The 16,683-nt window shown below is 40.6% G+C and overlaps 1 protein-coding gene across 1 annotated transcript in view; it reads left to right on the plus strand.

Annotated features, from left to right (window-relative positions):
- shank3a (SH3 and multiple ankyrin repeat domains 3a) overlaps positions 1-16,683 on the plus strand; it is a gene marked incomplete at both ends in the record, with an annotated part of 144,547 nt that overhangs the window by 91,072 nt on the left and 36,792 nt on the right. Inside the window, one exon of the mRNA XM_079223862.1 lies at positions 13,229-13,342. Coding sequence (XP_079079988.1) covers positions 13,229-13,342 — 114 coding nt within the window. The remainder of the gene's footprint in view (positions 1-13,228; positions 13,343-16,683) is intronic.

Genomic DNA, 16,683 nt, shown 5'->3' on the forward strand with positions numbered 1-16,683 from the left:
CCCCGTATCACCGAGTTTATTCATAATAATACATTGAATTTTTGCCACACCTGTTCAGAAAATAATGTAATTTTGAATTTAGCCACGGTTCCAGGTTCAAGATTAAACATTGGTTTATTCTCTGTCACATAATTAAATAATTTCTTAGGGTTGACAAACAACATAAAAACAGACACATAACATTGCAAAATGCAAACAAACGTTACTCATAGTAGGATTATTATTTTCTGTTTGAACCATTATTTTTTTTCTATCCTACATATAATTGAATCAGATCACAGTAAACCCAACCACTGCCAATGAGACTCATTAGATTTCTTCGGGCAGTATTCAACAAAGTGTCTTTTCTCTTAATGGGTCTCATAATATATATATATATATTTTACATCTGGATCAGAAACATCACTAGTTACCACAGCCACTTTGATACAAAGCGAGTAAATACTCTCAAAATAACTCCAGCCATAATGGCTTACTGTACATAATAGATCATTTGGGAACAATTTACATGTGATTTTAGTCATTTTTGTGTTAACGCATTTTGATTTCCATGATCAAATCTACATCAGTGCCAATGTCCCAGTTTTTATTTTGAAACTAGAGGGAAGGGTTAACAAGATGCTCCTTCACTTCCAGGTCAAATAGAACAGGTGACTCTCTGCTCTCATTTTAAGTTTGTGCTCAGGGGAGTCAGAGCCAAATGTGAGCGTGCAGCTTTGATCATTACGAGTGTGAGAGTAACTATTGCTGCTCAAGTATATAATATATAAACTGACAATTTTTAATTATTAAACTTACAATTATTTCCTCCCTCGGCCTCTCAAACGTTGACTTGCTGTGTAGAACTCAACTGTGTTTTTTTCTATCTCATATATTTAGTTTTCTGCATAAAGCGGTAACCTCCAGTATGTTGTGGTGGGATAGTGCTAGTAACTTAACTGTAGATGGCAATAACTATATTTAGGTTTGAGCATCGTGATGTAATTAATGTGTTTACTTGTTACAGTAATAAAGTGTTTACACTAGAATGAAAGGACACCTTTTTTATCAGTTATGTATTAATTAATGTGATGCCTTATAGCTGACTTCCAGTATAATGAAGACGATGACGATTATGCCAATGACATTATTGATGATGAACATGAAGGTAAAATCAACATTTTTATTTTTTGTTTTTTATTTTGAGAGAAGGATGACAATGTGGTTAACACTACAAATCATCAAGGAGCCTGTTTTTTTCCATTCTGCTATCACAAATACATGATGTGAATGTTGCAGGTTTGTGTAGTGACTTCAGTGAGAATCTTCAAGCTTATTTTCAAGTTTACAAGTTTGATCTATAGTGTGAAGCAATCAGGAAAAGATATATGTGAAATGTAGATACTGTGTAAGGGGAGAGAAGACATATGCAAAAGATGCACATATAACCCCCATCAACAACAGTAGATGGGCCTTAAATGTGTGCTTAGTTTGGATGCCTGAATCAAATGCGACAGGAATGTAGTGAGCATGTGGTTTAGCCAACCAGTTTCTCCTCTACGATGAAGAACTGCTTGGAAAAACTCCCAGTCTTTACTCAGTGATTGTCAGTCCATTGGTCTGCTGTCTGAAATCAATGTCTCTAGACAGCCTTCGTCTAGACAAACTGCCCCGCTGTCCGCCATTTAACAGGGTCATCCCCATTCAGCTCTCCAAGCAGACTCTTAGTCTCATGTAATGAGATGTGTTTGTCCTTCCTCACTCACTGGCTGCCACTGGACCACAAAACCAGCATTGCACTTGGTATCATAGGCTGTTTGAGGATATGCATTTGTGTATGTCTGCTTATTTCAGTGATGGCAGTTCAAAGAAATGGATGGTTACAAGTCTGTCTGTGCTCACATGTGTGTATTTGGTCACAGCTGTGTGTGTGTGTGTGTGTTTGATGATCCCTTTTATAAACTCCATTAACAGGTTGCCTGGCCCATGCCTCACCTAATTGAATCCCCCCTCTATACTCATTCCCCTGCTCACCCCTGTGTTTGTTTCTGCTCTCCCCTTCATTGATGTAATCTGATCTCATCATGCGGACGGACATCTCTTGAAGGGCCACTTACTATCGCCATGGTAACAAACAGGGACACACGCCACTGTAACCTGGTCAAGTTTTTTGCAAACTTGTGATCCCATACACACCCAGACTCGTACATTCACACACATACACACGCTTTATCAAAGTCAACACTAACGCAACGGTAACACACAGGAACACAAAAACGTATTCAAAGAAACAGATGTGTGTCTCAACATGCTGTTTCCCCCACTGGGAGCATTAAATGCACATTCAGGACATCCTTCTCCTCAACAAGGTGACACATTTAAGAGCATGCTTTCGTAACAATGTATTACATCGCTCACATACAACCACACACAGACACACACACACACACACACACACACACACACACACACACACACACACACACACCACATACACCTTCTCCAAACGCCATTATAAATCTTGCAGACAGCCATGAAAATGAAACCAGCGCAAGTAACGTTGAGATTAGACATTCACAAACATGATTAATGGGGTTTGGCCGCACCCAGTGTGTGCAGAATATTAACACCACTATGGGCAGCGGAGGATACCTGGACTAGCTATACGACAAAAACATACACGCAGAGCCTGGGTTTTCATGTATTATTCTAGGTCTAGCTTCACACAGGCTCAGACAGTAGCTGTTCCTGCTGTTATGATGAGAACATGCTCTGGGAACATGCTGGCCCACCTATCACATGTCAGAGAACTGCAAAAGCTTTGTTTAACCCGTTGCCTGAAGATATGGTTCTCTTCACATGTATTTAATCGTCTCCAACAATAGCTACATATACTGTATGCACATTGGTGTGCATGTGTTTTGAGCTAGGCCAAGAGCCTGTACATTATACAAATGAAGCACTGCACAATATTAATTTGACCACAAAGCTTGCTATTGTGAACACAAAAATGCATATTCATCTGTCCATTACCAAGCAACAGGTGCAACAAGTGCTCTGACATGTAATTTTAAAACAGAAATAAAAATCATGAAATTGTGTCTTTTTCTGCTACTTGCAAATCAGGTTGGATAAGAGCTTGTGTGCTAAGTGTTGAATTTAGACTAAATATGTTAGCTTCCCACAGTGAGCTTGGGTTGAATTATTGGTAATTAGACTTCCTCTCTGTCTGGTAGTAGTGTGAAGTGTAGTCTTTGTGTGCACATTTCTGTGTATGTGCATTTCTGTATTGTTTTTTGCATCTTAAAGTGTGTATTTAAGGTGTGCATGTGTGTAGATGTATAAGTGTATGTCTGTCTGTGTGCTTGCCTTTGTGTGTTTGCGTTTGTGCAGCACAGTGTAAGTAATTGCCTCCCACAAGTTAGATAAACAGCATCCTTCAAGTATTCAGCAGCCAGCTGTCCTAATTTCCGAGGCACATATGAGAGAAATGTCTCTTTCTTTCTTTTTTACTCTCTTATAAACTTGTGAGCACATACACAATATCTACATTTATTTACATCAACTATATTGTTTTTTTTTTACCTCATATCAGTGTATTAAATGCATTCAAAATGACTGTACAGTACGACAGAACTCAGAGGCGTAGCTACTGAATGTTTGCCACAGGGTAGGCTGTAGCACATGTGGCTTTGGCTGTGCCCCTTTGATACGATTTTAATGATGGCACTGTTAAGACACTGAATAGTTGAGATGTTGACTTGTTAACTCAGCGGAATCTAATCCATATAAAACAAAGGTAAACAATTTTTTCGCCCAATGAATGGTACTCTAGGTGTGATTTTGACAATGGTCACATCCTTTTTTTTAAGAATCTATTTTTCAGATGTTAGACAGTACTTTTAAAATGTATTTATTGCCAAACAATGTTTCCTGTTTTCATTTAAGGTAATACAAGTCGAAATTATATTGACTCAAACCCCAGAAAGTGTTACTCAATTCCTGTGATTACCAAGATATTCTCTCACTCAGATAGTAGACAGGCAAAAAGGTTAAACGGTTCTCCTTACGTTATACAGAGCATTGATATAGCAGCAGACAACTATTTGCAATGTAAAGATATAGTGGAGTAATGTCAACGTGAGCAGAGACTTTCTGTGTGCCATAATCTGAGTTTGTCTATGCTTTGTTTACGTAGCTGGGCCGGCCTTGCATGGTTTTTAGTGCATGTGAATGCGCCCCACTGGTTTATTCATGGCCGCCACTTTGCACTGCGCTAATATGGCGGTTTAAGATGATAACATAAAATAACCTATGTATAACAATGACAGCCCCCCTTTTACGCATGTTCTTACATTTCTGAGCTGTTTCCCAAAAGCATTCTTACTTTATCACAGATTAAACATGTTAACTACTTGCTAGCTACCCCCTATTAGGCTAATATTGTGCTCTTCCTGAGTGTCATTTAAATAGTCATATACATAGTTACATTCATGAAATTTGATCTGTGCATTTAACTCATCCTAAGCATTTCGGAGCAGTTGGCTGCTGTGAAGCGGACGGAAAGCAACCTGGGGTTCAGTGTCTCGCTCAAGGACCCTTGAGTATGGACTCAAGTATGGACCTGAGGCTCGTCAGTTTATTAACAGAGGTCTCTTGCTGATCATTCATAACGACGTTCCAAGGTGTGTGTGTGTGTGTGTGTGTGTGTGTGTGTGTGCGTGTGCGTGTGCGTGTGCGCGCCTGTGTTATTGATACTGGACATGGTCAAAAGCCCAAGGCAAGGACATTGATGTCACAGCTAACCTCCTAGCTGTCCAATCAGAGTAGCAGTGGGGTGCAAAGTCCCGCCCACGCACCTACCTGCTCCCTGCTGAACACACCACCTGTTCTCCTATTACACTCTCAACCTCTTAGTTTTTGCTTTTCCAAACATGCCTAGCTCACAGGATCATCCCACACTTACCTCCTCATTGAAATTGCAATCCACGCCTGCCTAACATACATGTAATTCACTGAGATGGAGCCTCACACAAAATGCTAATTAGAAACAAGACATAGCCAACAGTTGCAGAGTTGATCAGTGCATGAATAAACATGAACAGGAAAAGTGCTGCATTAACAGGAGCCACATTGACTGATGCGGATACATATTCAACACAAACATTGATATGCTTTTGATTTATAATCACTCTATCGTTTACAATGTGACGCACACTGTTTGAGTTGAGCACGATGAGGGCCGGGCTGAACTAACTGAGTGACTCCAGATGGTTGTTAACAACAGGCCTTTTCTGTGACAAAACCACTTTGCAGTCATGTGTGTGAAAATGTGCATGCAAAGGTCATGTCCTTACCCAGTAATGTCAGGTATAGTCACTTTTTACAAATTTTGAAAAACCTTGTGTCCTGTCCTCTTTGTGTTGAGATCTCTCGCCAAATGCACACATAATCTCCCTGAAATGAAAACCAATCAAACAAAAACAGACTCATTCTCCTTTGAGATTATCCTTATTAATAATGTCCTTGAATTTAACCCTTTGACCACTCGCTTACCCAACTCTCCCATAAAGCCCATGCAATGTCATTCATCAAGGCATTTTGTGGTGTAATAATAGGTAGTGGAGGCTAGAGCATTACAGCATGTTCATTCATCACAGCATAAACACCATCATTTATGTGACAACCTGACTCGTCAATCAAACAGTTAGGTGTGTGATTAACAACTCAACAACAAACAATATATCACGGATCTATTACCAATCAACAGACAATAAATGGTTGTTCTACAGCTAATCAATCACTGGCATACTCTGATGGAGAACTCCACTATTTTCTGTTCCTTGATAGGAACAGGTGATAAGATCCGGATATGATTTTGTCATGTCAGTTTGTGTCCATGTTTAATATAGATGTTCTTGCGTGTGCCTATTCATAGAACTGTACGGTCAACTGGCTGCCCAGCGTTTCTGAAATTGGAGTGAGACACGGAAAAAAGTTGATGTTGTGATCTTCGCAAATAGAACATCTTTGATGGAAAAACCCTTGTGCAAGTGTCGTAGCACAACTTAAAACAGTTATGCTGGTTAGAGAAGCAATAAAACTGGCCTTCCTTTGAGCTAGTTGAGTATCTGGAGCATCGCATTTGTGGGTTCCATTATACTCTCAAAATGGCCAGAAAAAGAAAACGTTCATGTAAAACTCGGCAGTCTATTCTTGTTCTTAGAAATGAAGGCTATTCCATGCCAGAAATTGCGAAGAAACAGAAAATTTGTTTGGGTGACCCCAAACTTTTGAACGGTAGTGTATATATATTTGTACACTTAGGTATTGACAAAAGAAGAAATAAAACCCATAATGATCATAGTTGGTCAGCTTCTCGACGAGTGACGCTGTTCGGCACTGACTCGCCCGCCCCCCTCACGCTGGTGTCATCTTTTTCACCCCTTGTGAGCTTGTAGGCCTGTACATGTAGTGTAAGGGTTCAAAAATCAGCATACAGTTCTCGCCGTGAGGGCCACAAAAAACAAGGTCCGGTAACAAAAACAGTCCACACACCAGTAGCTTCTCTACTTCTGGTGTTTAATGTTCTTACTCCGCCCTCCTAATCACCGAACAAAAAGTAGTCCCTCCTTAAAGGAACAGTTACACATGCAGTATCCATCTTGTTTTACATATTACATGCATACCTGAAACACCTCTCATTGACAAAAAAACAACAGTGACTTCCTACTGTTAATAATACATATTTCATACGGCTTCATTAATATCCCTTATTAATTATGATATCCCTCCTATGCATTGCAATTTACACATAGACAATCTTTATTCACCAGTGCAAGTCATAATAAACTTATTACAATTCTACAATAGTAACATAGTAAGACGTAGGACTAGTCAGTTCTATTTTTGTCTCCACCTGAGGGTTGACACAGTAGGAGAGAAAGAATGAAACATGGAATGAAAAGCAAGTGAGAATGAAAGAATAGGAGTGTCATGTAGCCCTCAAGCCTCGGAGGGAGGGAGGGGAAGAGAAGAGGGATCCCTCTGAGTCAGCCTTGGAGTTTTCCTCCCTCCTCTCTTCCTCCGCCTACTCTGACTATAATTTACAACACTCCCGCCTCCTCGTTTTTCTTTTTTGTCTGTAGCCTTCTTCCTTTGACTTTGCTGTCATTCACAAAAAAAAGCTCTTTTTTCATTGGTTCCATATTTTTGTTATTTTTTCTTCAACTTGTCAAATCTTTATTTATTTCAATCTCTCTCTCTCTCTCTATCTCTCTCTCTCTCTCTCTCTCTCTCTCTCTCTCTCTCTCTCTCTCATACTGATGAGCCAGAGACTGCACCACCGCCCTCTTCTAAGTAAAAGAAGCCCAATGAGGACGAACATGCAGCAAACCACGGCTCAAATTTGACTCAGAGTAGTGTGACTCTCCCTCTTGCTTCTTATTTATTGACTCGCTACTTCATTCAGTCTCGTATCTACTCTGGGGTCCACTCGCCCTTTTCCACATCATCTTCTTAATTGCCAGCCACCTCTACTTCTCCTATTTCATGTCCACCTCCATCCTTGTTAAATTACATTTAATTTCCTTAACTATTCATCTAATCTATTCTTGTATAATCTGTTGACTATATAATATGCAATCTGTATGATTCCATATGATCTCTGTTCTCCCACAGAGCATCAGCATGTATTCTCCTACTCATATATTACAGGTTTCAATGACTGTCCCTGTTGCACTACTGTACATAGTCATCCCCCTTTCTCTTCCTTGTAGAGTGCGTGTGTAGGCGTGTGCTAGCGTGTCTCTGGTTGTGTCCCCCTTGTTTCATAAAGATGCAACTCTGCTCTCTCTCTATTACACTGAATTGAACTGAGGTTTAATAAAGAGTGGAGGGATCCAAATCTAATAACAGCTCCACTCAGGTTATTGGAATGCTCTCCACTCTCACCTTCACACACTTAATGTCAAGCGCACACACACACACACACACACACACACACACACACACACACACACACACACACACACACACACACACACACAGCTCTGTAGGCTTATATATACACTTACTCTCTATTCAGAAAATTCTACCTAACACCTAACATTACACTTACTGTACATAACATGCAAACACACACAATAGTGCTGCAAATTGTTTTCAGTGAAGCAAGCATCATAACAAGGTTTTTTGATAGAGAATAATGGGATTCTGTGAGCAAACCAAGAGGCCAGGACCCCAGGTATATGCATTTTTGTATATATATATTTGTCATGGAAAATAATCGAAATTACTGTTCAGACTTAAACGTCCTTATCGTCTTTAACCTAAACTGGACATTGTTAGTTAACTTCACTTGCGGTTGAGGATTTTCACTGTTTCCCGATACTAGTATGTTTACATTATGCAACTGTGGATTATGGCTGCAGAAAAAGTACAGTCCATCCCTTTTAGATATGATTTTTTTGTATATATAACTAAATTAATGTATGTCTGCCTGAAGACCACAGCTAAATAATGAAGAGGCAAGTGTCATATCATTTTTGTAGAGCAGTTCAATGGAACAGATCAAGAATAATATGTAACAGCTAGTGAAACCAATTTAAGAGACAGCACTCCACAATGGTACCATGAAGTGGCACATCTACTTTCATTCAGCAGTTAGGAATTAATTAGTTACTCAATTTGATCAATTATCAGCCCAATATATTCTTTTCATCCTTTAATATTGCTACATCCCAATATTTGCCTTTGGTATGGAAATTATGACATCAAAGATGCACACATGCACATGTGTTTCATACAGCAAAACCAACATGCAGAGAACCTATCGTAGCATTTTATGGAACTTAAGTTGTGTTTTGGCTTTGGCAAGTCTTCCATGGCATCCCTGTCTGAATCAGTTTGAGTGCATCAGTGGCAGAAAGCCACCAGCCTCTCTCAGCATAGCTGCATCCTTTCTTGTCTGTTTCTGCAGGCAAATACAGGAGTCTGACTCATCCACTGTTACCTGTGAAATATACGTCTGTTTGTGTGCTTAGAAAAGACGTGTTCCTTTCCACACCAGCTGTCACTCATTTATTCATTCATGGCAGTTGCCTTCACTCTGTATGAGGGCATTCATGTGTGTGTCTGTGTCCGTTGCTTGGAATGAAGAGAATCAAAGAGAAAGTATGAAGGAGAAAGAAAATGAATGACTCAGCTCAAAGCAATAGAGCATAGCAAAGCAAGAATTAAAAAGAGCTCAATTCATTGTCGCATACACACTGGAGTAGGGTGCATTGAAGCCTGCAGGCAGGGTGGGTGAGGAGTATAAATAGCGCCGCATCCTCACCGATGCTATTTTTAAACCAGGAGCCTTGACTGACTTAACCAAGGGCAAAACTCAGAAGTTAAATGCACTCACAGACACAGAGAACAATACTGTACCGGATTTTTTTGTGAGACGGCAGACTTCTTGGACACTCATGAATAACTGGGCGCCTGTTGAAACATAGCTCTTTCCTTTTGTCAGCTGTGTCTGTCTTTAGCTAGCTCTCATCTCTCTTTGTCATTGTAAGCCTCTTTCTGTCACATGCTTCCCCTTTGTTTCATTCTCCTGGGCTCTCTATAATGCTACAGTACTCCCCGTTCTCGTCATAGTTCCTGCTTCGTTTGTATTTTATTTCTATATAAACTCAGAACTTTCCTTTTAATGGCCCTATCTCTGTGGATTTCTATGAGGCCGTACAGTGCAGCATGTTGGGCAGTGTTACAGAAGATCCAAAGTCTTACTGCACAGTATACAGAATATATGCACCTGAGCAGTTTATTTGTCATTTTGTAATGGTGCATGTGTGACTGTGTATGAATGCATGTCACCATATGCTGTGTGTTTGCACCCACTAGTTTACCTGTGGAGATGATTATGAATTGGTGTGGCAAGTCACTGCTTCAAGTGATACAGTCAAGACCTATGAGTGTCTGATGTCCAGCTGAGGTGTTGATTGCCCTATGTACTAAACTGTTGTTTAGTTAAGCCCAATATACCTCCATAGACAATGTAACAAATGGCATGTATTTTGCAGTGAAGCAACTCTTCAGTCTCCAGTGTTTGCATGAAGCTGAGTCTCGCCTACTCTATTAGTGTATTTATTGTCCTGCTTGAGATCACCTGTATGTTACTCATACCTTTGTTACGTATAATTATCAGTACAGAAGACTTCCATTAGATAGATAATTGCATTCTGTATTTTGACCCATGGATCCAGTTCTTAAGCTGTTGTCCTATTTACAAAAACTCTAAAATTAAGTCAAAAAGGAGCATGACCATTCAGTATGAGTATCAGGTACTTTGTCACATGGCAGATGCTAAAATGAAAAATATCACTATCAGAAAAGGTTTGTCAAGCCTATCCAATTTGTAAGAGCATATGAAGAGTTAATAGTCAAACGTCTCTTTTGTTTATTGTACCTTCTTCACAAAGTGATGCAAAGTGATGAGTGATCTTTCCACCACTCTACTAGAAATACTTTATCACAAAATGTGGCAGAACAACATTCCTGAATGAACACATTTAGTTGTCTGAAGTCACCAGTGGTTGCAGACTGATGCCAATTAGAAACCACAGCCTGTGCTTTTTCAAATGCAGTTGCATCTAAAAAGCTCAGTTTGTTGTTAATTTTACTGATGGCAGGCCTTTTCCCACTATGATGTCCAACGGTAGCTCTCTACGTGGCAGTGGTCCCAGAGCAGTCTGGTTGGACCAAAACATCAACCCGGCACACATATTGTAAATCCTCCTGCACAGACACGCACTGTTTGAGTTCCTTCCTGCCACTTGGCTCCTGTGAGCCCACATCGGATTCACAGGGACAGTTGCCAGGCCAACACGTTGTTGGCAAGCACCAAAACAGAGCAAGTTAGAAGCTGCTGACACAGCATAGAGCTCTATAAGTACATCTGAGGGCATATACATACTATAAATGCATGCCTTTTTGGTACTATATATATACAGATATATACATACATGCATGTAGTTGTTTCTGTTTGTGCCAGATATAATTACACATTTAATACACATTATCTCCTCCACTTACAACACTTTAATTTAACCAAAACAATAACCCTAGCTGTTTTCATTAAGGAATTAATAGCGTTAGAGTGGCAGTGACATTTGGTTTACATTGTTTATTTATGTCTGTGTATTTATGCAGACTTTCTGCTATCAAATGCTGAGAGCATTATCCATCAATGTCTGCATTTAGAGTGTCCGTGGTGTGTATAAAGTTAATTGAAGAGCTGTTCACACATAATATGTGTGGAAGAACAACCTACGGGTTTATAGGTGTCCATGGATATTCTAGATCTGTAAAACAGAGATTTTTGCTTGCATTCTTAGATACTCTGTTGTCGAATCTCTCCGTATTGTCAGGCGTTGGTATCAGTGTCAGGGACCAGAAATGGGTTTAGTACTGGCGGTATAAGAGACTGAGGGAAGTGAGCAAAGGCAGCCAAGAAGATCAATCAGAGGTCTCACCTTTTCTTTCATTTCTGTCAATGGAGAACAGAGACCACAGCCGGCACCTGTCTACTACAGACACCCTGACAGAGACAAAGAGGGGGATGGAGACGGTGACTGAGAAATCCGAAACACAGTGAAGGGGACTGGGAGAGAAAGTAGAGTAGACTAAGAGACAGGCAGAGAGAGAGAGAATAAAGGGTGTGAACATGGAAAAGAGACGGGGTGGAGTCCGTTCTCAGGAGACAGTCAGGGCAAAGTTGTGTTAAGCTATGATCAGAGTTGGGGATTGGTCCATGTATCCTCTGGGTGCTGAGTGTCATGTTTCTGCAGCGAGAAGTCCATAAACAGCCGTTCTCCTTTCGCACGCCACAAATGTATGTTTAGGCTGGCAGAGGCGAGCTATGAGTGCATCTCCAGTCCGAAGTGCATTACAAGATTAAACAAATTAAATAATGAGCATGGACATAAAGTAGTATAACTTGTATTTTCAGCAATGATAGTGTAGGATAATGACTTGTAGGAAAGTGTATATATTTGGGATAGTCACTGCAAGATTTCTTAGAAAGCATATATATATTAGCATTCAATATATAAAGGAAACAAGTACATGTTCTGTTAGGCCCAACATTTAGGAATTGATTATATCACATGACAGGAAGCATGCTTTGATGTTAATACTGTAAAATACACTCTCCTGCTCTAGCCTGTTTTTACATGTTTGTCTTTGAACAGGATGTGGAAGCAAGATGTGGGCAGTACGGAGCTGTGAGTCCTCGAGAAAATAATGTATTTGTGAAAAGATACAGTGAATCTTGTGAATGGCGGATATTTGAACTTTTACTATCATGTCACTGAAGATGAAGTCAAGTTGGTAGCTTTTCGTGGTGCCCCAGGCTACATCACCGTGACATGTCCCCATGCCAGATTAGAATATAGTTTGGAGGAAGTAGACTACATCATTTAGCAGGCTGTCTGCCGGCTGCAACATCATACTGCCGTAACCTAGCAACCAGTTTAGAAGAAGGGCTCGCTCAGGCAAGGCTTCAGTTCTAGCTGGTGATCTCTGAGAAGAGTGTGTGTGTGTGTGTGTGTGTGTGTGTGTGTGTGTGTGTGTGTGTGTGTGTGTGTGTGTGTGTGTGTGTGTGTCGATCAGCTTCTGGGATAATGGATGAGTGTTGGAGAAATGAGCGCGCTGGCTCAGTCCTGCAGGGAAGATCAATATCAACTATATATTCATCTCTAATTACCACAGCGGAACTTAGAAGGAATCTCTTTCTTTCTCCTCCCCGCCCTCTTGCTCTCCTTCAATATTTCTCCTTCCTCTTTTTTCTTTTGTTTCTTTCTTTATCTCCCTTTTGTCTTTCCTCTCTCCTACTTAATTTACTCAGTCTGTCTTTCTTTGTATTTTTCAAATTTAAAAATCGGTTATTGGCATGACAAAGAACGGTACATTAGTTACAGACCAATATTTTCACATTACAGTTTCTCCAGTCTTGTATCGGCTTTATGTGTATTTGTAAAGCAAAAATATTTTTCTTTCTCTCACTTCCACCTATTTCCCTCTCACTCTTTCTATCATAATTTATGAAGCCAGGACATGAGCACCTAAATACCTCTGCTATATTGCCCTTTTATATCCTTTTTTGTCTCTTTTCTCAGGCTCTACAGGCTCCGCAACCTCACAATGATGGCATGTTTTATTACAATATTTGACATACTCTCTTGATGTGTTCTCTTTTCAGTTCTGAGTATAGGGGAAGGAGGTTTCTGGGAAGGCACGGTCAAAGGGAGGACAGGCTGGTTCCCGGCAGATTATGTGGAAGAAGTTCAGATGAGGCAGTATGACCCTCGGCTCGGTAAGATGCACGTATATACACACACACACACACACACACACACACACACACACACACACACACACACACACACACACACACACACACACACACACACACACACACACTCACTGTCACACTGCAATATATTTTTATCTTGCTGTCGCGTGTTGCTCTGGTGTTTGCTCAAAGCGCTGTCCATGGTGCTGAAAAGCAACATTTGCAAATGCATTTTGTGATAAAATATACAAAAAATATTTAACATTAATGTTTATGTCTCAATTGATGTGTTTATTGTTTGTTCCAAAAACCAGAAAATATAAAAAAAATATTAATTGAGAAACCTCTTATCCCGACCGACAACTGCCCCGGTGATAATTGGGATGATTGAGCTCAGAGCTCCAAAGTTCTTATGGCCTTTCATGGTTGTTTCTTCAGCAAACGGGGTTGTGGTGTTGGAGCGGTTTGTCGCCACACAGTTGTGCATCAACAGGGAGTACAGAAGGGGTCTGAGCATGCAGACCCAAGGGGCTCCAGTGCTGAGAGTCAGGGTGGAGGATGTGGTGGTGCCTATCCTTAAGGTCAGCACATTAGGAAGCTTTGGATTCAGCATTCAACCCCCTGTGCCCTCTGAGCTAGTTCAGAGGGCACAGGGGGTTGAATGCTGCACTCTGGTGTATGAACAGCATTCTCTCATATGTGTTCCTCTGGTTAAAGGAATAGGGTGATGGCGTCGTTTGTTGATCTTTGGCCTCTATGCAAATATAATTGGGTCCAGTGAGCCGGGGACGGAGGAAGTGAATGTGTTGACTAACCCCTTAACCTCTTAGCGTTCCTGTAAAATTTGACGAAAAATGCCTATCCAGGTATACCCAAAGTAAATTGCAAGCTGTACTTGAACTATTTGGAGTAAATGCCTGGTCTTGGTCTCTTTTGAAAGGTAACACTCTGCTGACACTGAGTTATATAAGTTTGAACACACTAAAGTACAAGGTTTTTATTTCCACCTGAACATTTCTTTGCAAATAGATGCCTGTAGATGACTATAAATGGGACTTGAACTGGAAAACAATGGGACAATAGCCTAAGTCTAATAGTCTAAGTAAAAAGCAGATATCAATATCACAGAAAATGAATATTTTACGCATGTTTTTCTAATGAAATGTCTAGGTGTTTTTCCATTTTGAGACTGAAAATATTCATGATATATATACTATATACCTATTAAAAAGGCTTCTAGTCTTGCAAACTTATAGAGGTACTATTCATATTTACTACCAGTATTGCGGACACAGAGAAAATTAAGTATAAATACATTTTCATGCTAATTCAATGCCAAACTGAGGCTCTGTCAGGAGAAGTCTGTTCTCATCAAGCTGAAGGCTGTTGGGATCATCTCCACCCCCACTTGTTTGACCCGTTTTTTAGGCAATTTCATTGGCTGTACGAAACGCCTGTCATCTGAGCCATATGACATGACAGGCTTGAGCCACGTAAGGAGAGAGAGGCTGAGCCTGTACAACGTAGCTTCTAGTTGGGTAATGTAACCTGTCAGTCAGGCCATGAAGCTCCAATTGGTTCAAGTGACGTTTCATTAGAAAGGTTAGATTTCGGCGGTCATTTTGATGTGCCGTTTGCCACTGTGCTCTCATGCAAACTTGCTTTGCTCTTAAAACAAAATGTTATTGTTTCATATCTTCCAGCTGATATGAAATGATGCAATGCCAGTTTGTGGATATTTATGGTTGTAATCACGTGTTTTGGACTAAATCTATTATGTGATTTTTTTTTATTGGACCTTTACGACGTAACAACGCCGTTGTTGTTGGAATAATATGGATTTATGGATCAATATGAGGCGTGAGTTGCCTGGCTTTTGCTATTGTTTGTTTGTTTGTTGTTGTCTGACAAAAGTCTTGTTTGTAGCTGATGTGGTGGTCTGATCTTGAAACGGAGTGCACAGCTGGAATCACAGGAATCGTAGATTTCCAGAAACATCAAGCACTCATACCGAACTATAAATAGAACTATAAATAGATGTACAGTGTACAATAGAATACAGTAAAGGACGCCCGCGGGACGGCAGTAAAGCACTTAGTGATGGTGTGAGTCTGACTGAGTGGTAGTTGTTCAGGCAGAGCGGACAGGTACAATGGTTGTCTTCTTCAAACATTTGGGACTACAGACTGGAGAAGTGAGACGTTGAAAATGTCTGTGAAGACAACTGCCAGTTGAGTCACACCCACAGGGATGCCAGGTCCTGGTGCCTTGTGTGGGTAAATCATTTTGAAAGATTTTCCCACATCTGCCCTGAATAGTGCTTGTGTGCAGAGGTCCTGGGCATTTTGTGCTTTCTCATCCCGGAAGAAGTTGCTCGGTTCATTTGGAAGAGATGCAGACATCATCTCAGAACTAGGGTTGGGTACCGAGAACCGGTGCCGGTTCCAACACGTCCGGTACCTACCGGACCGAAAAGCAACGCAGATTTCGGTGTTTCCATCCGGTGCCTGAGCCGATTTAAATACTTTTTTTTTACACTACTCTGTAAAGTTGCACGTTTTATAGTTACTAAAAAGGTAGCGCGGTACCCGCACGCTAAAAACGCGGATCAGAGCACACTCGCTGCTCTCTGCTCTCTGTCTGCTTGCGTGCAGAGCGGGGCTCGAGGGGGCGGGGCTTCCAGCACTCACACACACACACACAGCGCGCACACACAGAGATCGCTGGAGACACGAGCACGAGCTTTTGAACGTCCGTCCTTGGCTTGCTGGAACAAATCTCTCCAGTTGATATTAATGATGACGTGTAGTCCAGTAAAGCAGCAGTTTGTAGAATCCAACAGTGTCTGAGTTCTGTTGCACACGGTCCCATCAGGCCACCTGGCTGTTCTTTTTTTAAATATATATTTTTATAGTTTGAAGTTAAAAGGTTTGAAGCTGCAGTTTGAAGTCAAGTGTTTTGTATGTACTTATTTATTTATATCTATAGTATACTTTAAACAGTTCATAATATTGTTCAATTTAAAAAAAAAAAATTGCCTTGGCAATAAAAAAGTATCGGTTTAGGCACCGGTATCGTTTTAAAACTATCGGTTTAGCACCGGTATCGGAAAAAACCCAAACAATACCCATCCCTACTCAGAACTGCTGGTGTTCCTTTTGTGGTCTGTCATTGCTCTTAGTGCAGACCGCATGTTTCTGTTGGAGTCATGGCAGTTAGACTCCACTTTGTCCTTGTATTTGCTGCACTCGTCCAAATCAAAGTTGTCAGCATCAGTCTGTACTTTAAGTTTGGCACACACTTAACCCAGTTTACTATGGCCTCTTGTTCTGTATGTCCATACAGTAATCCATTGCATTCTA

The sequence above is a fragment of the Taurulus bubalis genome, assembly GCF_910589615.1.
Source record: "Taurulus bubalis genome assembly, chromosome: 9".
NCBI classification, from domain to species: domain Eukaryota; kingdom Metazoa; phylum Chordata; class Actinopteri; order Perciformes; family Cottidae; genus Taurulus; species Taurulus bubalis.